Genomic DNA, 22,969 nt, shown 5'->3' with positions numbered 1-22,969 from the left:
TTCTTCCCAAGCATGGAATACTTTCCTAGAAACTGGCTACCTTTAGGGCACCCTATGTCCCGCTGCAGTATTTTGGTTGGATAACTGTTGCTGATTCCAGTATTTTCCTCTTTGTTCTGCTCTCCTACCTTCTTCCTTCCTCTCCCCCTTCTCCAGATGTGTTTGAGCTGGAGGAAAGCTGCTCCCCTTGACTCAGTGGGGCAGTTTCCAGCCCTGCCTGCAGCCTGGGTTTTCCAGCATCCCTTAGTATGTGCTTCTTCAAAGAACTGTGGGCCTCTAAGTGCCTTATGAACAGATTAAACAAATAGGTAAGAGACATATTAAGTCAGTGTGCCTAAGAACTTCCCAGAGTGGAAGTAAAGGAAATCGGAGATTCCCCAGGAAATCGTCCAGGGTAAGGCCAGGTTCTCCCAGGCAGCATCACATAGAGGAATCCTGTCCTCTTGGCACCTGGCACAGGAGATCAATGACCAAACCAAAAACCACCAAAAGCTGAGTGGGAATTGCATCGCTAACTCCTGTTTCCTTGAGTCCAGCTCAGAGCAAAGCTCAGTTTCAGAGCTAAGCACGAGTCACGAGACATATTTACTGCCAACTTTCTAAACTTCCTCCTAGAAGGACAAGGCAGTGAAATGGGTCTGCCCTGGATTTCTCTTACAAACCCCCCACAGCAGCAAATCCTTTACAAGGTGATTTTTACTTAGCAAAGCACCCTGAGCACTGTCTCCCCTCTGACAAATATTTCTGTTTACAGTCTGGAACTTTGTCATATTGAGCTGTGACCAATTTCATTATCTCCACACACTCCTGTTGTGTCAATATGACATGATTGCCATTTCTCTTTCTCCTCCTGAACTGCTACCATGATTAACACTGCTGTTTGTGTTCACAAGTGACCTCCTTTGCTTCACTGTAGCCCACAGTGTCACAAATCCTAAAATTATCCCAAAATACTGACAGGCAGGCCAGTTCTGATATCTGCCAGCTCCTAGGATCTTCAAACCCCTCTGTCAAACATCCAGCTCTGCCCTTCCTGCAGAACTCCATCCCTTCCTCTCCAGGGAAGCACCACTGGTCCCTTTCTGCTTTAACCACTTCTAACTCTGAAGCACTTTTGTGTTTCAGATACTCCTTCCATCCACCTTCCAGCTCTCTGCACACATTCAGAGTTCCACATCAACGCTCCAGACTTCGTGTAGCTCAATCAAGTTCGAAGTCTCACTTTTTGCTACCACTCAGCTGTGCCTGGGGAAGCACTTATGGCAACCATTTAGAATGGTTGAAAAGTCACAGTAATTTATCAATTTTGCACCCTCTCTACAGCAAAGCGCAGTGGGTCCATACCTGTGAATAATTTTAATTTCCTGAGTTATTTTTTTTCTTGAGAGCAGCTAGTTGGGTTAGATCATGAATAAGAGCAAAGGCCAGCCTGACACCAGAATTTTAGGTTGAGCAAACCAAAACTGGGACAAGGTGCCTAATCAGAATGAGAACAGGGATATGATGGTTTCACATAAAAATGTCAGAAATTAAGAAAAAAGAAACTTTCAACATTCAGAACATAGCCTCTTATAAATGGCAAATGTCCAAAGCAGAACAATAGTTGTTAACACACAGCCAGTACTGCACCTCAAAGACCACACAAAAATAACCCAAATCTGAACAGCCAACAGCAAACTAAATAGTCAGCATCAGTGATGACTGCTACCACATCCAAAAGCAATTTGAGCTTTAATAATTCAGCACAATTTAATTTGCTGGTAGTAGGAAAGGTGGAATTTGCTTTTTTCCGAAGGATGACGTGGATGGATACCCTATCTCTGTAAGGTACACCCCAATTTGTGGTAAGTGCTGGGCATGAGGCCAAACACACAGAACACACACACAAAACACACAGAACACACACACAAAGCCTTGGTGCTCTCTGGATCAGGTCCACAAACCACAGAAACCAAGATCAAACACGAAATTCTCCGACAGATTTAACATTTGAAACCATGCAATATCACCTATATTTATTTTACCCAGAAGACCTGACTAGAATTTTGTTTCAGAAATCCTCAAACTTGCAAGGGTTTGGTGGAATTCCTTTTCATGCCTTGCTTCAGCCTGTTAGCATCAGTCCCAGTGCTAATGACCCAACTTGTGAATGTACAGAGGGAAAACAGAGCTTCATGAAATATTGATACACACTTGGAAATTTGACAATTATCTCCAGAGCTCCTTGGTAAAACCTGAAAGCAAATAAATAGCAAACATTTCCTGCATTCATTAAAACACTGAAAAACAGAGAAAGAAACCTACTCATTATCCATTTGACAAATCTATCCTATTATTTTTAATAATGCACAGGCTTCCAATGCATGAAACATACAGCTTCTCCTGCTTAAGAAACCATTGGGTTTGTAGATCTAATTTTAAGAAATGCAATAAAAGTCAGTGATGTAGAGCTGGTTCCTTTTGCAGGAGAGAGTAAAAATCCTTCTCCTACTGAAATTAATGACAAAATCACAATTTTTCAAGTGAACTTGATTCACTGCCCTACTTTGGAAACTGCTCCTCTGGAAAGATATTCCACAAAAATTACAAATAATCACTTTCTGGGCGTTTTTCATGCAAGCTTCAGGAACAGAAAACCAGAGTGGAAAAGAGCTGATGAGCCTGAGTGTGGGGCTGCTGGTCCATGGGATGTACCTCTGTATCTTGCTTATCTCACAGCAGGGAGATGATCCCTGGCTCTCCCTCTGGCCAGAGCAGGGTATGGGAGATGCCACGCTGCTCCAAGGGAGCCGGGGCTTTTAGGGTGAACAGCAAATACAGAGAACACATTCCCTGCTGAATAAAAATAAGTTCCAAGGGGGAAACTTCCACTGCAGAACATGACAGGTTGTTTGGCACTGCCCTGATGTTATTAGTAATCCTGGTTTTGGGACCTTTTAGCCCTGCCTGCAGATGAAACAAGGTCACATTCGTTGCAGACAAGAACAAAATGGAAATTTAAGACTCTTAAGCCAAATGTTTCAGCTGGTAAGATAACAGCTCTCACTTTCATGCAGGTCTACTCAACATGAGGAAGAATTCAAAAATGCTCAAATAGGAGAGATTACAGGAACTGCTGGCCAGGTGGGATAATTAAAGTGACATTTAAGCATTCTTGATTATTTCAGTGTCCCAGCAGGACGGTCTAGATATTGACAAGCTCTCTGCTGTCCACACTGAATCCTTTCTTTTATCCTTCACAATACTAATCAAGATTCCTTGCATGGACAAAACAAAATATATGCACTTCCATGAATTACTGTACTTTTTCAATATTCATTTAAACCTTTATAACAAAACACTCAGAAGATGGCAGAGAACAAAACAAATGTGTGTGACATCTCCATTCCTGTTTTTTTTTTTTCTCCACTCTGCAGGTAACAGTGAGAGAGTCCAATAAGAGACTGGGCCATCCTAAGAAAAGGCTGATAATCTATAGGGTCAGTAAGGGAATGTGTAGGAGGCAGCTCAGGGATTTGCAGTGTTTAGCACAAGTGTCAGGAAACGTGTTAAGGTTAAGAAGACCAGCAGGGGAGTCAGGTGGGTATTGCCAGATATATATTCCTGCATCCCACCACCCTGCTCCTCCTGATGCTCCCTGGATAGAGGGAACCCACCTGGAGATACCACCTTCACATCTGGAAAATACCTACCAAATGTTTCCATGACACCTCAGTTCTGATCCTCTTTTTCTGACGTTTTAGATGGGAAGTATATCCTAAATTATTTCTCTTCACTGTGTTTGCTGTCTAAACAAAGTCCTGTCTGCCTGTTTGCTCACCAAGCTAGGAAATAATAACTTGCTTGATAACCAAAACAAGACACTCCTGGCAAACAATGAAGACTGCAGAAACACTGATCCACCAAATGGATAATGACTGAGACACTGATTATATTTTTGAGATTTTTTTTCTCCTCATTTTAATACCTATACTTATCTGCATACATAAATAAAACATGAGAATGCCATCTTGGCTGTTCACACCAGTATTTACCAAGGATGTCCACCAGCAGATAACCCCTGCTGGTTTCCTTCTTATAGTGACAAGCTGCTCATGTCTCAGATTACAGAGCCTAAGCCACCCTTTTCCCAGGGACAGTGATGCTTTTGGGAACTGCAGGAACAGCCCCGTGGTGTCACTTCTCCCAGCCTCTCCAGGCCTGACACTGATTTCATTTACAAGAAGAGGCAAGAGCCCATGATCTCCCTTGGCCACACAACAGTTTTGGCTGAGATTCTGAGAGGGAAGGCTGCAGATGGGAAAGGACCACAACCCTCCACCCCTGAGCCCACTGCTGGAGTGGCTGTTCCAATGTGGAGCATTGGAACAGCCATGCTGCAGACAAAAAAAAGGAATTTATGCCTGGCGAATGAGTTTAGGTAGGGCTTCCAAACTACCACAGAACTGGAGTCAGCAGGCTGGAGCATGAGAGGCAGCAGCCCCAGAGCTGAGGGGGTTCCCTGCAGAGGGCCAGGCCAGGGGCTGGCAGGGGCTGTGCCATGCTGTGCCACACGACCCACGTTAAGCCGATTGTTGGCCGGACACCTCCTGCACTGGGGGAGAGGGTGGAGGAAGGAGAGCCGGGCACTAATCTGTTCCATCTGCTCTGGAGCAGCTAATTGGATTGAGGGTGCAGAAGGCAAGACCCTGGACACAGCACCGGGCACTCGGAGCCTCCCGTTTCCCTGAACAAAGCTGCTCCAGCACCTCTGCCCAACACCTCTGCCCAAACCCTTCCTTGGGACACGGCTGCTCCAGCACCGCTGGCCAACACCTCTGCCCAAACCCTTCCTTGGGACATGGCTGCTCCAGCACTGCTGCCCAACAACACCTCTGCCCAAACCCTTCCTCAGGCTGCCCTGCAGCTGCTCCATCACCTCCCTACCAGAGGGGCAGAACCGAATATTGGAAACACAACCCTTGTGAATCCCACTCCCAGAAGCAACACTTCGTCTTAAACAAAACACTACCAACAGCGGACAAAAGAGATTAAAAATTAGGTTTTTTTACCAAAAGTCAGCAGAATGCTGTTAATTTCAGGTTTTATTTAGGCGTAAAAGTCAAAAGCTTGCCTGTCAGTTGTCATCTATAAACATTACTAATACCAGTCCTACCTCTGCAACATTTATTCTACATCAGTGGCTTAATGATGTTGGTCTTCTGCTTTTCAAGGATTCAGCTCAGCACCTACTTTGCTTTTAAAAATAACAGGCAATTCAGTTGTGCAGCATTTTTATTAAACTGGGCTGCAGTGTGATGATATGAGAATGACAAGGAGAAGAAATATAAAAAATGCTTAATACAATAATAATAAGAAACCTTTAAATTTTTTTTTCCCCTCTGTGAACACGAAGTTTGTAGCTATGGAAACTACTTATGAGAAGGCTAAAAAAATGTCAGCAAATATAGTCAGAGAATGATCTGGATATATGAAAGTCCTAACAATGCTGGAGAACCAGAGACACGGGGTGAAAGAAAAGTGTAAATTGAAGATGACAACACTTGTGCATCTGACAACACGTTCTCCTTCGACAGGCCAAATTCATTTTTATTGCCACGGCACTAAAGTCAATGAATTGCAACTGGAATGAGTTTGACACTTTATATTGCTTTTGATAAAACCATTATAAAAAGCGTATTTCAGCCTTTAAAGAAGTATTTTAAAAGCATATTCTCTGCCACCAATGAACTGTATGTGCAGATTGGCCAAGACAGTCAGTATTATATCAAGATAGTCAACAGCACATCTCTTGCACATTCTGCTCCCTAGCCATTCACCCTGCTAAGGTTTGCAGTTGGGGTCCCTTCAGTTTTAAGATCCACAGGCTCACGTGCTCAGCAGAGGTTGGTGAGGGTCCTTCTGAGCCTTCCAAAGGCTTTCACAAACTCATTCTGAGTTTTCCAGCTACTTCCCTTATCATTTTGCATATTAGTGTCCTGATGCTGTGACCACGGGGACAGCAGACATGAGAAAGACCTGTCTGCTTATTTCAACCTGTATTTTTGTATGGAAGTTAAGATCCCAGTTAAAAACACTACTCCATGTTTTTGTTAGTGAGTGCAGTGCAGGGTTTACCTGGACTAACACACTAGCTGGGAACGGCTCCAAGGACATGCTATGGTCTGTCAGGTCAATGTGCAAATGAAATCAGATTTATTCAGTGCTCGGAGCTTCCCTCGGTGCTGTTTCAGTCCGGATTGTTAATTGAGAGGCCTTACATGGACACACTGTGATTCCATGCTGAGGTTTGTACAGAAAACACACGGAAGAAAACCTGAAGTCGATTTCTGAGCTGTCCACTGTACTGGGCAAAGAATAAATAAACATCAGCAAATGCTCAGGAAATTTATATTGTGTTGGAAAGATCTTGCTAAACTTTTCCCATAGAAAACTATGGCAATTTAGCTTAAATTAATTAGGTTAAAAGAATTCATAGCTTACAAATGTCAGTGTTTTAACCATCTTTGATAGGCTGTTTTAACCATCCTTTAATGACCATCAAGGCTCTTGCTCCTGCCTATACCCCTCCCTCTTTGGGAGTTGCCCATGTGCAGAGTTTCAGCCTGCAATTATGTGTGGTTAACACAGTTTTTATCTGTCACAGGGGGGAAATACCAATAAAAGGCATCACAACGAGGTGTTTAAAGAGTACAAGCAGAGCTGAGCTAATCACAGTGAAAGGCATTTCTAACTGGGCTCTAAGCTGATAAAAGAGAGGATGAGTCCCCTTCACACTGGAGAGAACAACTTGTCCAAGGAGGGCAGCTGTCCTCAGCCTGGCTTTCCCTGCTCAGGAAAAGGTCAGGCTTTCAACAAAATCTTACAGCCAAGTAATTCTGCCCTTGCTTCCTGATGATACCCACCTGACTCCACAGGGCAGCCCTGCCCCTCATCCCTGTGGGAAGCATCTTCCCTTTTGTGATAATTCACTTTCATATCTTCGTGTGCAAATGAGAGTTTGATAAACCACCCAAGACACATATTTACAATGAATCACCATTTCTCATTTAAGCTCCGTAAGTCCAGCATCAGAAACAGAAATCTGGACTGGCCACTGTTTTGGGAAAAGTCCAGGCTAGCTACAAAAATACAAGACTTCTCATCTGCCAACTGCTTTACTACTAAAACATCGGGTTAAAAAAAAAGGAAGTAATGTAATAAAAATCCTAGCAAACATCGTAAACTGTATAAAGTTGCAAAATTTGGAAGCAGAGCTGCAGCAATGTGATCAGTGACCATGAGATACTGCTTGCCCTCACCAGCTTTGCTGACCTGGACTATTTATTTCCCTGCACTCCCTCCCAGCTCAGCACGGGGCTGGCCACAAACCCGCTCTGGCTCAGCCCTCCTACTGACACGTGTCTGTCACTCAGACCTTGCAGGGCTTTCTGAGCTGCCTTGGTGTGCTCACTGCTGGAGATCCTCTGGGTGGCCAGGCTGCTGGAACACTCCTCTCAGCTATTCCTGACAAGGTCTCAATGACATGGAGAGCAGCAGCTTTGCCAGAGCTGTGGCACGGGAGTTCCTGGCACGGGAAGCTGGCTCATCTCTGGAGACGTCACTCTACCACCTCAGCAAAGGGCTTAAAGTGCTCATTCACCACCTCCTCTTCGTACAACCCTGCAACTCCCTGGAAGGCCAATTTACCTAACTTATTCCTAATTATTTTAAGAAAAACAAAGCAGTTGCAGCACTAAATCTCATTGCTCCTTTTCCCTTATCTGACCACGCCAAAGCAAGATGTCCATAAACATGTGGCACGTGCCTGTATCCCTGCCCAGGATCCTGTCTCTACCACCAGGCAGGAGAATACACCTTCCCCCTGCAAGCCACCAGGAAGCCACCAGGAATACCAGGCAGGAGAAGACACCTCCCTCCTGCAAGCCCTCTGTCCAAACTCCAAAGTGAACAGCAGCTGTGCAGAATGCACTCAGAGTGTCAAACTCAGCATAAAATGACAAATGGGGTATTTAGGCACAAATTGTAGAAACACTACAATGCATAGTTCAAGCCAAAATGGTCTGTTCAAAGCCCAAAATGGTCTGTTTTAAGGTCTTATCCATATAACAAGCTTCAAAACATGACTGGGCTGTAATGTGCACTTTATAACCCTCTGTAACGTGCACTTTATAACCCTCTGCTGCCTGGGCAGACATTAACCTACACTGACAGAAAATATTTGCAGCCATTTGGAGACAGAGTTTAAAACTGAATTTGCTTTCACCTTCTAACTCGAATATCCACAGCCAAAGCTACAGCCAAGAGAAGGCTCATCACTCCTGAAAACACATCCTGGCTGGCAAATACAATTTTCCTGGATTTAGTCAAGTTTCTGCCATCCACTCAAAGCTTTAAAACATCTTAACATATCTCTAACCTCAGCTTATCCCCTCGTGGGTAAGTGTGAACACTCCTGCTCAACACAGCTCAAACAACTACAAACCACCACACACTTCCCCATTTTTAATCTTTCCATGTGCCATGTGCCTTACCTTGGCTTCTACTTTTAAAATATAGTTTAACAGGAAGAAAACCTCTCAGGCTATTTGGAAGGGAAAAAGGGAAATAAATAAAAATGAAGACAATTTTACAGGTCCTACTTCAGCTAAACCTTTCAGGGCCTTCAATGAGAAGATAATCTTTCTGTGATTATGGCCAAACCCTCCCGTTGCTTGGCAACACATAATTAAGGAATATGTTTTCAGATCCGCTTTGCAAGCTGGCCATTATCAGATGAAATTACTGGAGCAACAAATGTCATCCTCATGCAAATGAGATGGTCGTGGGCAAAAGAAATAAAAAAAAAAAAAAAAGAAAAAAAGAGGGTTGAGTAGCAAGAAAGAGCTCAACAGCACAGAAATGCTGCTGGCTTCCTCTTGCTGTGTACCAGTAATTCTGGTGAAGAGAAGGGATAATTTCAAGATTTTTAGAGAACGGGGTTTGCAGTTTATAAATGAGAAGCAGGTTAGCAGGGATCTGTTTCCCATGGTGGAGGAGATTGCTCCCAATCCCTGTGCTCTGGAGGTCCTTCAGCCCAGAGCTGTCGCTGCGTCGGCATCGACCGCTCAATCAGACGCAGCACAAATAAATGAACATATTTGTGTTCCCCACATTATGCCAGTTCGTCTTCTTAGCTGCATTTATTTAAAAATACTGCCTGGATGTACTACTTTAGCATCTGATCCATGTCAACACAGAACATGTTGCCTAATATTGAAGCATTTTTTAGAAATCAATACATTACACCAGCTACATAAAGGACTCATAAGCGTGAAAGGACCGGCATTTACTTCCTAGCTGTGTAATTATGGTATGGCAGGGAAAAGGGTGTGCCAAGTGTCTGCATTTTGACAACTTTATCATTTCCACTCACAAAATCGTTCTTTATTTAGATTCCTGTGGAATGGCATCACCAGTTTGGCACTGTCTCGATGCCTATAAATGGTATCCCTCTTATTAAAGCTTTGTGTGTGTGTGCTGGTACGGCAAATTGTTGGGGAATCGTTTGCATGGGAGTTCAGCTGCACTGCCCAGGGAGAAAACTCCCTGCTCACGGAGTCACTACCAGCAAAAAACACGTCAAGGGGTGTCTTTCCACATTTTTTTCTAACAAGTCAAGCCACAAATGAATGGATTTGATGAATTCCCTTGTACTTCTCCAGGTGATTTTGAGGGTTAATTTCTATCAGGCTCTGAGTGCCACATCTCCAAAGTGGAGAAGCAGAGCCTGCTTGGATTGTTCAGCTTTTCATCCGAGCAGCCAAGAGCCTGAGCATTTCTAGAAAGAGAAGGGAAGTCTAGGAGCCACCATTCATTTTTATTGTTCCAGTGCTTAATGACAGGCTTTTAGTTTTAAGCACAGCCCTATTACTTTAACAGCTCTATCGCTTCACTTACAAGCATCTCGAGAAGGAAATCAAGGGGTTTATTTTGTATGCTTGATAAAACAGCAAATTAATAATAAGAAGAAAAGCCTTAGGTAATGGCCAAAGGTAAGTCTATTCTCGAATAACACCATTAACTATCTGATGAATTTAGTCAAAACAATGCTAACCATTTCCTCACAGGGACACATTTGTGCCTGATAACAGCGGTAAAAAGTCAATCTGCAGCAAACCCTGTAGTCCTAATTGCTCAGCCAGCACAGCGTCTAATCTCCTGTTCTCGACAAACAACAGGAATGGCAAGATTAACCCTGGAAGCATTATCTGAGATACCGCTCATGTTTAACTGAAGTTGGCTAAACAAATAAAATATTTGGAATTTAACCACTGTGCAAGAATCAGCATCTTTAGCTCTGCATAGCCAGCACAGCCCTGCAAAGGAATCCCCTTCACCTCGTTTTCTACGCAGAACAGTATTTAATATTTAGGCATGAAACCCCATGATATTTGACTGTGGGGTTTTTTTGAGGGGTAAAATAAGCAACAACAAGGTGGTTCTAAACTACTATATGGACTAAGCCCCTCCAGGAATTACTTGGTTCAGGCGACGCCATGGTGGAGACGATGACGGGGGGCCCCGTGCGCCTGCTGAGCTTCGGATACGGGGAGAGCTGGGCAGGGAAGGCGGGTCCAGCGGGTGCCAGGCTGCTGTCCCCTGCTGTCCCCGGCCGGCGGAGGAGCTGGGGGCTGCTGTGGGGGCTGGGTGCTGGTGACGCCACCGCTGTCCGCTCCCTCTTCATCAGCTCCATGGGCACGGTGTAGGTGGTGGGGTACGCCGTCTTGGGGCTGGCGTGCGGGTTGGCCGCCGTCATGGGCAAGCCGACTGGAGCAGAGTAGGCAGAGGCGGGACGCGGGGGCGTGCTGCAAGGCAGGGGGGTGTTGTATCCCGAACCAGGGAGGAAGTGTGGCCCCTGAGGAGCCCCCGCGGGGGCTGGGTAGGTGGTGGTCTCCAGCAAGTGTTGGGTCGGGGCACTGGATGGCCGGCGGTGTATCTCTACACCTCTTGGGGACAGCGGCTGCAGCGGTGGCGGGTGCTGCGAGGTGCCAGGGCCATCCACGGTGGGCATCCCGTATTCAGCTGGGAGCTCGCTGCGGTGGCTGAAGCTGTTGGAGCGGGTCCTGGGGCGCAGTGCCCCACTCCTGCGCTCCTGTCTCTGCAGCTGCATCTCTGCCTTGTAGTTGTGGGCGATGCGGGACAGCACGCGGGCCTGCCCCAAGTTGGGTGCCACCGACTTGATGTCGTTCTCCTCCATCATGGCCAGCAGGTTCGGGGAGTCGAAGCCCTGCTGCAGCAGGGCAGCAAAGGTGCTCTCCGAGACGCCTTCCGCACGCAGCAGTGCCACAAACTCGGGGTCAAAGCTCCTCTTGCCCTCCGGCCCAGGGAAGGCGGGGGGCACCGGCGGATGGGAAGGCGTCGCCACCGCCACCTCGTAGCCGTCGTAGGGACCCTTGGTGCCGGTGCTCTCCCTGCCTGGCCCATAGCTGCTGCCGGTGCTGGTGGTGGGATCCACCACCAGGCAGGTGGGGACGGCTTGCCTGGCCGCCGCTGCCGCCTCGGGAGCCCGCTCTGCCCCATCGCTGTAGCCTGGCCTGCTGGGGAAGGCAGGTGGCTCTGCCGCGTACCGTGGGCCGGGGGGCTCCGTGCCGTACCACGCTGGGGAGACATCTCTGCCCCGCATCCGCTGCCCATCCAGGGCCAGCTTGGGGTCTCTGTAGAGGCGGGTGGCATCCGGTGGGGCAGGTGGGCGCACAGCGGTCTGGTCCCAGGACAGCCGGCTGCCAGGCGCCCCATAGCTCGCCAGCGGCCTGCCCGCCACGTGGTCGCGGTAGCAGCGGGGGTCCTTGGGTGACCTCGCCGACAGCGATGGATCGCTGTAGTAATCCTGGGGCGGCAGAGAGCCCCGGCCCGCCATGGGCGCCGGCCGGTCGCAGTAGGCGAAGTCGGGGACAGAGCCCTTCCTCAGGGGCCCCGGCGCGAAGGTGGCATCCTGGTACGGGTACGCCTCTTGCTTCAGCTCCGCACCGCCCTGCAAGATGATATCATTTGCCCGAGGTGGCTCGTACCAGCCGCCCTCACCACCATAGGTCAGGGAGCTCCTCCGGCCTGGTGGCCTCTGGTACTCGAAGGCGTTCTCGCTCTCCCAGTTTCCCTCATACCAGCCGGCAGCGTCCCAGCTCTGCGAGCGGCCGATGTTGGGGTGCTTGCTGGGGATGGGCATCACCACGAGGCCACTTGCTGCCGTTGACACAGAGAAGAGGAGGTGCCTTCCTTCTCAGTGCTTCTCCGGCACACGCATCCAAACTGGGCCGTGCTGTGCCTGAGCCCTCCCGGGACTTCAGAAAGCACCAGCCGGCGGTTTTGCCTTTCGAGTGTCGCTTGAATTATTAATCCTCGGAAACCTTAGCAGGCAGAGCATGCGGCGGCCGGCGGAGGGGCTGCCCCTGGCCGTGCGCTGCAGCCGCGCAGGAGAGCGGCCGCGCTCAGCCCAGATGCTTTATCCTGTGCCGCTGGGGACGGCGAGCGCACATGGACAACTGGCCGAGCAGTGTGTGGGGATTAGGAGCTAAATAAAACCACTAAAGCCCTCGCTCCATGTGACATCATTTTAGCCTGATGAAATCTCACGCACTGACCCAGCCAGCAACCTCAATGCAATTTTTTCCCCAGGGAATGATGATTTTTTTTTTTTTTTTGCTTGTTTGTTTTTAACTTTTTTTTTTTTTTTTTAACGTGTTTCCTCTGTTTTGGTTGTCTCCCCCCTCACGTGCTGGGGGAGGCTGTCCCAGCACCCAACGGGGATGGGCAGCGGGATCACGGAACGTGCGCGGATCCGCTCGGCCCCACACAGGCACATGTAAAAATAAAAAAGAAAGCTTCAGTGTCAGCTCAATCTTAATCCAACCTGATGAAATGCTAATCCACTGCACACAGCTAAGGACAAATTAAATGGGAGCCAACAGACAGGCCTAAAAAAGGCCAGTGCAAGATATTTGGGAATACAAGAGCAGTCAGAAATTAGTTAGGTATCTGTTTAGCACTTTATGAATATTATAATTTGCATTGGAAATTACTTTTTTTTTTTTTTTTTTTGTAGTTTGAAATCAGCCACGCTAACTAGGCTCCAAAAAGATTTTTTTATAATATTACCATAATACGCAAATCCTTTCATCATCCCAGGACAGAAAATTGTGGAGGTGTAATCTGGAATGTATAATTTTAAGACTCTAGCACAGGTCACGGAGAAGGAAGAGAGGATGAAAGGATCTAAAGCCTGGCCTAACAAAGCAAAAAGGAATAGCAGAATTTTGCCCATTATCGCCAGCTTCCTTTGGAAAAACTACATGTTTAAGAAATAGGAAAACACTCAGAAACATCACACAAAACTCAATTTGTACTGAGCAGTATTTCAACATTCATGTGGATTAAGCTTTTTTTACACTTGGAGTAGGCAAAGGGATTTAGATGGAATCACAGCACAGAAAATTGTTATTTGGGAATGTAATAAAAATTTCCATATAGAGTCATTGTTTTCAGAGGAGATAATAAAATGGCTCCCCAAAACATGTAACCCAGATTATGACAGGCTGCTCATGCTCAAATATTCCTTTTCAAAGAAGAATAGCTCAACTGCTCCTTATTTTCCTGACCACTGCTACAGAGGCAACATTTTGTTTTTTGAATTAAAAAACTCAGATGGAAACAATTTCGCTTTTCTCTGCTACAACAACAGATTTCTTCCCCTCCAATACACCCCCTTCCAGGACAGACCCACTGAAAGGAGGAACAGTCACCTTCCCTGGCCTGTTTGCAAGACAGCTTGAGCATTTTTCCCAGCTAATCCACAATAAATGTTTCGTGCACAAGCCATCACATGATGGACTATTGTGCTATTATGATAGCTAAATCACTAATACAGTCTAATGCTTAAACTTGCCTATCATACTAATACCTCTGGGCTATATTTCTGACCCAAATACTGACAGGATCTTTGAGTAATCCCTAAATTTCTTTATTGCAGTAAATATTACAAATCCTCTTCAAACATTCTCTCCTCCAATTCCATCCTCAAGAACCATGATCTTGAAAATTATGCTGGATATTACACAGACATGCAAAACGTGGGGCCTAAAATATTATTTATGCAATTCTCAGAGAGTATCTGATTGGCATTATACTGAATTAACTAACAAACTTCAGACACATCGGAAAATTTCTTCTTTTGTGAGAGTCAAGACGGGAAGACACATTTGTGGCTTACAAATAAAGCAGAGAGTATTTTAACCAACAAAAACATTTTATTACAACAACATTTTGCTAAAGAATAAAATGTATTCCCAACTGGATACAGCGAGATTGGTGCCATTTGTTTTGAAGCAGCAGAAGAAATCTACCAAAAATGTATATGACAAAATAATAAAATCCTGGTCTATAGATCAAGGGCATCTTGCACCATTGTCTTCAAAGAAATTACTAACAAACAGTCACCAAGTTAAGCCCTGGTTGACAATGGAAAAAACCATGCCATAGAGAAATGAAATTTCAAAAATGCTGATTTTCACCAACTGCGAGAGAAGCCGGAAGGGAGCTTGAAGCATTCACTACCTCTGAAAAAAAACCAAGGGCTTTAACAATAGAAACCTCACCCAAACCAACACATCTGTGACTGGTGGCCGTGCCCTGCCCAGGGCACGCATGGGTGACAGCAGCACACGGAAAGCCACCTCCAAACGCCCTCCATCCCAGGCACAGGAGCACATCTGGGCTCTGGAAACCACCCTGGCATCAGCCTGCCCTCACAGGCTTGGGCAGGAGATGCACTCTCCTTCACAGGGGCCAGGAAAGCCTAACTGGGGACCTGCCACTGGAACACTCATGCATATGGATGGTTCATCCCGTAAGTGCTGACCTCAATGGAACAAACAGATCATTCCTCTCCTCCAAGCCAAGCAGAGGCAAATGCCTGCAGGACCAGGGCCTGCAGGATTTGCACACTTCCCTGCAGCCAAGGGTCAAATGTCCTCTTTGGAGGGCTCTGCTGGCCCCAGTTTTTGTTGACCAAGAGCTGTATTCAGTGGGGAAGACAAGGCCAGGAGCTATGGAGGTGGGCTGCCTCCTGTGCCACCAGGGCAGCAAAGGAAATGCTACACCCCCAGTGAACCAAGGAATGAATAAGAAATTATCAGAATGAAATATTTATGGATGGGCAGGAAGGGTCTTCTCTTTTTCTGTTTTTTTTTTGCAGTCTTAAAAGCAGCCCCCTTGCAAATTCAAGCAGCATGGGCAGCAGGGAAAGTGAGGTGATTGTCCCCCTCCACTCCACTGGTGTGACCCCACCTGCAGTGCTGTGTCCAGCTCTGGGGACTGAAACATAAGAAGCAAATGGAGCTTTTTGAGTGAGCCCAGAGGAGGCCACAAAGGTGATTCGAGGGCTAAAGCACCTCTGCTGTGGGGAAATGCTGAGAGAATTGGGCTTGTTCCAATTCCAACCCTGGAGAAGCTTTGGGATCATCTTATCACAGCCTTTCAGTACTTGAAGAGGTTCTCCAAGAGAGCTGGAGAGGGATTTTTTTAGAAGGGCATGGACTGATAGGACATGGGGGAATGGCTTCCCACTGCCAGAGGGCAGGGTTAGATGGATATTGGGAAGGAATTCTTCCCTGGAAGAGTGGCAAGACCCTGGCACAGATTTCCCAGAGAGGCTGTGGAAAGGGTCCAAAGCCAGGGTGGACAGGGCTTGGAGCAACCTGGGATAGTGGAAGGTGACCCTGCCATGGGAGGGGGGTGGAACTAAATGAGCTTTAAGGTCCCTTCCAACCCAAACCATTCTGTGACTCTATGAAATTCTATGAAATTATTCTGTTCCCATTTCTGCATCCAGACCCAAGGATGGCCAGGAGAAGACACAGAGGCCCTGGGACCCAACCTGATGTAACTGATCCCATTGTGTTTCTCGGGAATGCAGGAGGCACCAGCATCCACATCCAACACATGAAGGGGAGACAAGGACTGTGGAACAGGCAGAAAATTTATTCTCCCTTTATCTTTTAATTCTAGAGGTATTTTGGGAAAGGGAGAAAAAAAAAAAAAAAACCCACACACAGAAGGAAAAAAAAAAAAAAAAGCTGATCAAGAGCCTAAATGCTCTGGTATTTCAGACCACGTGAAAAATGCAGTGTTTTGAATAATACCCTGATTTTCAGTTTAGCATTGATACATGGTAAATTTGGCCACAGTATTTGGTTACAATACAACGACCACAGAAGTCTGCTCTGAAAAAAAGGTGATGACAGAGCAGAAGAAAGGTGGGCCCATTGTTGAGACACTGCATTCAAAACCATCAACAAGAAATCCGAGCCTGGAGCCCTCTTGCAGTGGATGTGAAACAAGCTCTGCTACAATATGCTGTTCTCTTCCCATGAGGAAAGTGTTTTACACCTAAAACCCAGGGCAGGAAATCAGCATGTTAAATCTGCAACACAACTCTGTAAACAACATTTTTTGGAATCCGCAGCACTGACTCAGGAGAGGTTGGCTGCAAAATTTCATTCATATTGACATAAAACATTTCATTACCTATTCTGAAAGCATGTTGCTGGAAAAATTATTCTGTGCAGCAAAATAATACAGATTGGGATTAGTTTTGCTTCTTACTATTGTAAAATATATTTCAATTACAAATTTAAATCCTGTTTATATTAGGGAAAAATATTTTTAATGTAGATTAAGATGTTGATGTTTTCTCCCCAATTATTTTCTTCTGGGAGAGAGTGGAACAGAAAGAGCATGCCAAATGTAATTTCTGGCAAAAACTGTAAGATGCAGCAGTCTGGGAAAGGCTATTTCTCTTTCAAAGGCAAAGGAATCCTATCCCTGCTAGTGAAAAATCCTCTGGAGAACAAATACATCTCTTGTTAATGGAGAGAGCAGGTATCAGGACACCCAGCCTTTATACCTCGCTCTGCCACTGTCAGACAGTAAATTGCTTAATTTCTTTCTTGCTGATTCCCCTTCCATCAAGAGGGATATAATAATATACACCTCTCACACTCAGATGGTGTTAAGATTAATCAGTGTTTGTCATATGTTTTCAGGTGACAAGGTACAAAGCTATTGGGAGGATAAATGCTCCTGCCCTCCTGCCTGTGCCTTCAAGGACTGCGTGTGATTGTGCCTAATGACCCCCAAAGCTCAGGAAGCCTCTCCTGAACATCCTCCTCCCATGTTCAGCTTGCAGGATGCCAGGGAAGCAGAAATGAGCTACTCTGTACTGTGGCATACCATGGATGCTATGGAGAAGAAAAGGGATGAAGTATGAGTAATGCACACACACATTCATGTACACCAACTGAAAAGAAACAAAATTAAAAAGAAAAATGGGAGAGGAAAAGCAGCAAGAAAGTGTTCCAAATCCTTTGAAACTACTCCATTTGCTAAAATTTGGCTCTGCAAAATCTCCCTCACAGTGGCAATAAGCACTCTGCCTAGATGGACTTTTTAACAGTCTCCTGAAATTAAGGGAGCACAAAGAGAAAATTAGCAGGATTGTGCTGGAATCATTTTCAATAATCAAAGGAGCAGCACAGCATCTGAAAGCACTCAGAGCTTGAAGCCCTGCCACATGCTTTTACCAATTTCCAAACCAAAAGCATCGATGCTTTGTAACTCCAACAAAACGTTCACAAACACCAACTCGGTGCCGTACAACAAAACACTCTGAAGATCAGCCGGTTATTAAACAATCATTGCCTCATGGAACTCTGCATTTTGATGACTTTGAAGCAAAAGAACCAAAAGCTTATGCCCATTTGTAACTCAATCCCTTGGAGCTGGGATAGAATGTGCCAGCACCATTGGCGTGATGGGCTCCAGGAATGCGTGAGCACACATGAGCTGCCCCGAAATGTGACGCGCAAACCGCGACTGGGCTCAGTCACCATCCCCAGCAGCGACACACAACTGGGTCCAGGCATACAGAAAATAAAAGGTCAATATGGGACCCCAACAAATGCACAGCAAAGAATCTCCCATGCCAAAGCCAGCAGAGGTTTCCTCTCCAAGCTGTTGACACCATATTGCAGTGTGTTTCTAAGTCATTCCCCAAGAACTCCCCCAAAATGCCACAAGCCAAGGTGAGGAGAGAGGATCTTCCACTCCCACCAGCCAGCATTGTGCTGAGAAGGAGCACAGAATTTCATGAAAAGAAATGAGTGACCTTTCCCTGTATCCCTGTGGAGCTGCCTCTCCACTCCTGTTTTGTGCTAATCTCTGGATGGAAGGGGTTGGATGTGCTCCTTCCCAGCCTCATGGCCAGCCAGCCATGCCTCCAATCACTGCCACACAACTCTCCATGGACATCTATCCCCTTTCACAGATGGGTTCCTTACCCCAATTTTCCCTATGAGAAGGGGGAATGGCTGGAGCTGTGTCACGGGAGGTTTAGGCTGGGTATCAGGAAAAGGTTCTTTCGCAGAGGGTGGTGGGCACTCAACAGGGAATGGTCACAGCCCCAGGGCTGCCAGAGCTCCAGGAGTGTTTGGACAATGCTGTCAGGGATGCCCAGGGTGGGTTTGTTGGGGTGTCTGTGCAGAGCCAGGAGCTCGACTCAATGATTCCTGTGGGTCCCTTCCAGCTCAGGACATTCTGTGAATTATCTTCTATTTATTTCAGAATGAGGTATGTGCCAGAAGCAGCCCAGTGGGCATGTGATAACTCATTACCTTATGTTATCCTACTCCACCAGCAAAGCCTTGGAGGTTGCCCTGAGAAATTGTACATATCCCATCCCTGGAAGTGTCCAAGGCCAGGCTGGATGGGGCTGGAGCAACCTGGGACTGTAGAAGATGCCCATGGCCATGGCAGGAGGTGGAGCTAGATGGCCTTTAAGGTCCCTTCTAACCTAAAACCCATGATTTGCCATCCAGGAAGAAAATCAAACTGCAGGCAACAAATGCAGGAAGGCAGAGATCATCTAAAACACACTTGCAGCTAAAAAAAAGAAGTGCAGCTGTAAAACATCCTTTGTGCCACTGGAATGAGCCTTACAAGCTCTTCAAACTTCAATCAGAAACCATTTTGCCTTCAAGGATGGGGAAACTCCAATAAAAGTTGGCAGAAACAGCACTGTCACATTCCTGCATCAACAAAGGGATAATAAAAACATCAGATGTATCCCTACAGCACACAGCTACGCAGTCTCAAGGACTGCAAAATAAAAATCAATCTGGATGCTGAAGGGCGGGTGAAAAGCAGCAGACAAGGTTCATTGGGCACATCCCTCAATTCCAAAGATCTAATCTATGAATGCTCTTAAAAATAATCCTCCAGAAATCACATCAAGCACCTTGTCTCCAAAACTGGGTATTAGACTTTGAGGTCAAATCTCATCATTTTTAATAAGAATTCAGGATCAAGATTTGAACAGCATGTGTAATGAAAAGAGTGGGAATTATATCTGTCCCAGAAAGCAGTAGAGAAATCCACTGTTAAATGAATATATATTATAAATCTGAACTCTGCCATGCATGCCTGGGCTTTGCATAGAAAATAATTAATTACTAGACTGTAACACGGGTCTGGGAGATAAACAGGCTGGGGTTCAGGGTGTCTCTGCCTTACTTCCCCTGATGATGCCAAGAGCTTGAAACTTGTACTTCCCTTTCACACCCACTGCAGATAAAAACCAAAACCAAACAGGAGGAAATACTACTTTAGCTAAAAAAGCGTTTATGTCTTGCTTTTTTAAAAGACTGGTCTTTTGTACTGTTGCATTGCAAACCATCAGAAGTGAGCTATATCTCACTGTGTTCCCTCACCATCCTTGCTCATGTTCATTTGCTGAGTCCATCAAACATCTGTATCATCAGCAGCAGCAACACAGTTTTTTCTCAAAAACAGGTGTCAATCTATTCTAAGGCTATTTTGTGAACTTAATCTGTTTACTATTAAGTTTTGAGGTGCTAGATGGCAGCAGAGAGTGTTTTGTTTAAAGTAAAAACTAAAATGATAATCTAAAAAAATAAAAAGAAAAACCAAATTAATAGTGTTAAGCTAATGGGTTGTATAAAAGTGTCACTAAGAAATGATCAATGTCCTTCAATTTTAAGAATTGCAAAACCAAGTCAAAACTTGCTCTTTGAAGAAAGCTCTCTAATGAAAACCTTCACTGTTTTGGCACTTCAATCTATTACATCTGTTTGTGGAGAGCAAAAAATATAAAAGAAAAGTTGTGTAATGTGTTTCCCTGCAGCTTTATTTTAGTACAGCCAGATGTCCTACTCCTGTCAAAATATTTACCAGCAAATATTCAGGAAATCAGGATAAATTTGAAAAGATTGGTCCGGACCCAAACACCATCCTCCCCTGAAACAGTGTAATTTAGGAGTCAGATAGAAGATTTTTTCCTGGTATTTTGAAGGAAACCCCATGCTGCTCTCATCTGTCCCTGAGGAGTGATCATTTCTCATCACATATTTGGAAGCAGCCAACTTCCAACCCCTGGATGCTGGAGGCAGCTTCTGCAGCATTCTGGAGCTCGGGAAGGGGAGCCAGGGCTGCCCCGGGGCCCTGCTCCAACAACCCCTTTCCCAGTGAATATTCTGGGAATATTATCACTTTTTTTTGAGTAATCTTTAAATGCAGGAGTAGGATTTAGAGTAAGGAGAAAAAAACAAAAAAAAAAAACCCAGATAGGATGACAACATGTTAATCCCTAAACCAGTTAATTTAAACGGGAAATGTGGTAAGGATGGAAATTAGGTTGATGGTATTGAAGTCATCAGCTGTAATTGTTTCTTAATTAATGACACGAAGTTGTAAAGCGTGTTACATGGAACCTTGTCTGGAGGCTGGGGAATATGGAAAAATACAAGGCAGAATTAATAGTTAGACATGTATTAAGTTCCCATCAATGTGGGTTTAAACAACAGAAGTATTTTTTTTGTATTTTGGTGCACATGGCCCTCAAGTCCAGGGACAGGGGAGCTCCCCCTCCTGCAACAGCTAGAGCCACACATCCACTATGATGCACACCAAATTAATGGAATTTTTGTCTGTAACCTTATCTAAATGTGTCTCGCTCTTGCCTGGATGCCTGGGGCATTTTGTCAGGCTGGCTTTGTATCTGGCTCCAGTCCTACATCTTGTCAAGCACATTCCCCCATGGAACATCACAGGAGGGAATGTGCAGGAAAAACATCCACACAGGACTGGAAGCTACTGGAGCAGCCTGTGCATCCATGCAAGGACAACAACACACCCCTGGATATGAGCTCCATCCCAAAGCACAAAAAGGACTCATACAAGCATAGAGAGTTCTTGATCAGCACAGCAGAAGGGTTGAAAAGCATGGAATAAGGTCAATAAGCTTGAATAATATCTGTAAACCCACTGAGGTTGCTTGAACTTTCTTCATCCACAGGAAAATGTCTGATTTTTTAAAAATTCTTGAAATTTTAACAAAAACTATTAATGACAAGTAATTCCCAATATGCCATGCTTCTATAAGAGAAGGGATAATTAAGAACGTTACTTTTCACTGGTAAAAAGAGATGCAAAATCCAGATTTTGTATGAATTTGAAGTGATTTTCTGAAACCTCCATAAAAGCCAAAAACTTAATTTTGGAAAAGCAAAACATCAGGAGCAGCCAGACAGATCTTCTGTTTGCATAAATCAGCACAGGGTGCAATGGCAGAAGATCTGACAAGCTAATACTGCTTTTTCTCTAGGCTAAATGTGGTAAGTAACCCTTCCTTAAAAGCCTGATAGCTTATGTGCTTTGAGGTGGAAACTTAAAAAAAAAAAAAGTATAAAAATCTTTATTGTGGTGGGGAAATCCTTGTACTGTGTTTTATATTCATGGAACAAAGAAACTCAAATCCACTAGATAAAAAGGTCTACATTTATTTTAAATAAGTCACTTTGACTCAGGACAAGCGGTTTCTTCCATGCTTGATATCATCTTTAACTCATTGTTTCTCATCAAATGCCTAGTGGTGATAAGGATTTCCTGAGATAATAAGATTCTATTTCTAAGCAGTAAAAATAAGTATTATCAGATGCTACTTGGTGTGCAAATTTGCAAGAATGGAAGAAAATTTCTCCACCCAAATATCAAATATACTCATTTTGGCTACTTTTATATTATACAAAGCAGCAAGAATTGAATGCAGCCACTTTGCAGAGCTGTAGTTTTAATGTGTATTTTCCCTTTTGGTTCCAGAAGAAAGGTTCCTCTATTTTTTAGCATGAGTGGACTGTAGCTATTGAATGAGAACCTATTCCAGAGTCTGCTGTTAGTGGTGTGTGAGCCCAGACCTCAGGGACACATTGTTCAAATACTCCTGAAAAGCCAGAAATATCACAGGTCATCAGGGGCACTTTTCTTGAGGGTTAGTGTGGGGTTTTTTTAACAGCAAGAAAGAGCACAATAAGCAATAATTGACATTGTGATTATTAAGTCCACTTCTGTGGAGGATAAACTGAAATAAAAAAGTAAAAAGCACCCCTGCCATAGACCCAGGTAGGTACCAGAGCACCTACCATTACACAGTATATTTATTCAAATATCACTGGACATGATCTGCACTGACTTCTGTCACAGGGGGAAGAGTGGAATACGAAATTTCTGTCCACCCTTGAGACGAATTAACCAGCTTAATGCAGCCACAGCAGAGATAACTTCAGTGATGTTGAAACATCAATTCCTACCCCAAATTCCCTCCTCCATTTCATGGCATCACTGTGGTTGGAAAAGACCTCTGAGACTATGAGGCCAAGCTGTGACCATTCCCTACCTTGTCACCAGCCACCACTTGAGTCCTTCCTTGGACACCTGCAGGGATGGGGACTCCCAATCTCCCTGGGCAGCCCCTTCACCCTGTAATTCCATGATCCCAGCTGAACAGTGTGTCAGGGGAAGGTGCCTATTCAAGGTCTGCAAGACAAATTACTGCATCAAGGACTCAGACCCACCCAAGAGGATT

The 22,969-nt window shown here is 45.2% G+C and overlaps 1 protein-coding gene across 3 annotated transcripts in view; it reads right to left on the bottom strand.

Annotated features, from left to right (window-relative positions):
• CTBP2 (C-terminal binding protein 2) overlaps nucleotides 1–22,969 on the bottom strand; it is a 131,443-nt gene that overhangs the window by 27,670 nt on the left and 80,804 nt on the right. Inside the window, exon 1 of one of the 3 annotated variants that reach the window (XM_041461463.1) lies at nucleotides 10,522–12,205. The exons of the other annotated variants lie outside the window; for them this stretch is intronic. Coding sequence (XP_041317397.1) covers nucleotides 10,522–12,205 — 1,684 coding nt within the window. Of the gene's footprint in view, nucleotides 1–10,521; nucleotides 12,206–22,969 lie in introns of those variants that run through there. 3 annotated transcript variants of the gene reach the window in all.

Source organism: Pyrgilauda ruficollis, unplaced genomic scaffold (genome assembly GCF_017590135.1).
Source record: "Pyrgilauda ruficollis isolate IOZ18807 unplaced genomic scaffold, ASM1759013v1 scaffold15, whole genome shotgun sequence".
Taxonomy (NCBI): Eukaryota; Metazoa; Chordata; class Aves; order Passeriformes; family Passeridae; genus Pyrgilauda; species Pyrgilauda ruficollis.
The sequence above is the reverse complement of the archived record's forward strand: the minus strand, read 5'-3'. Positions and strand labels throughout refer to the sequence as shown.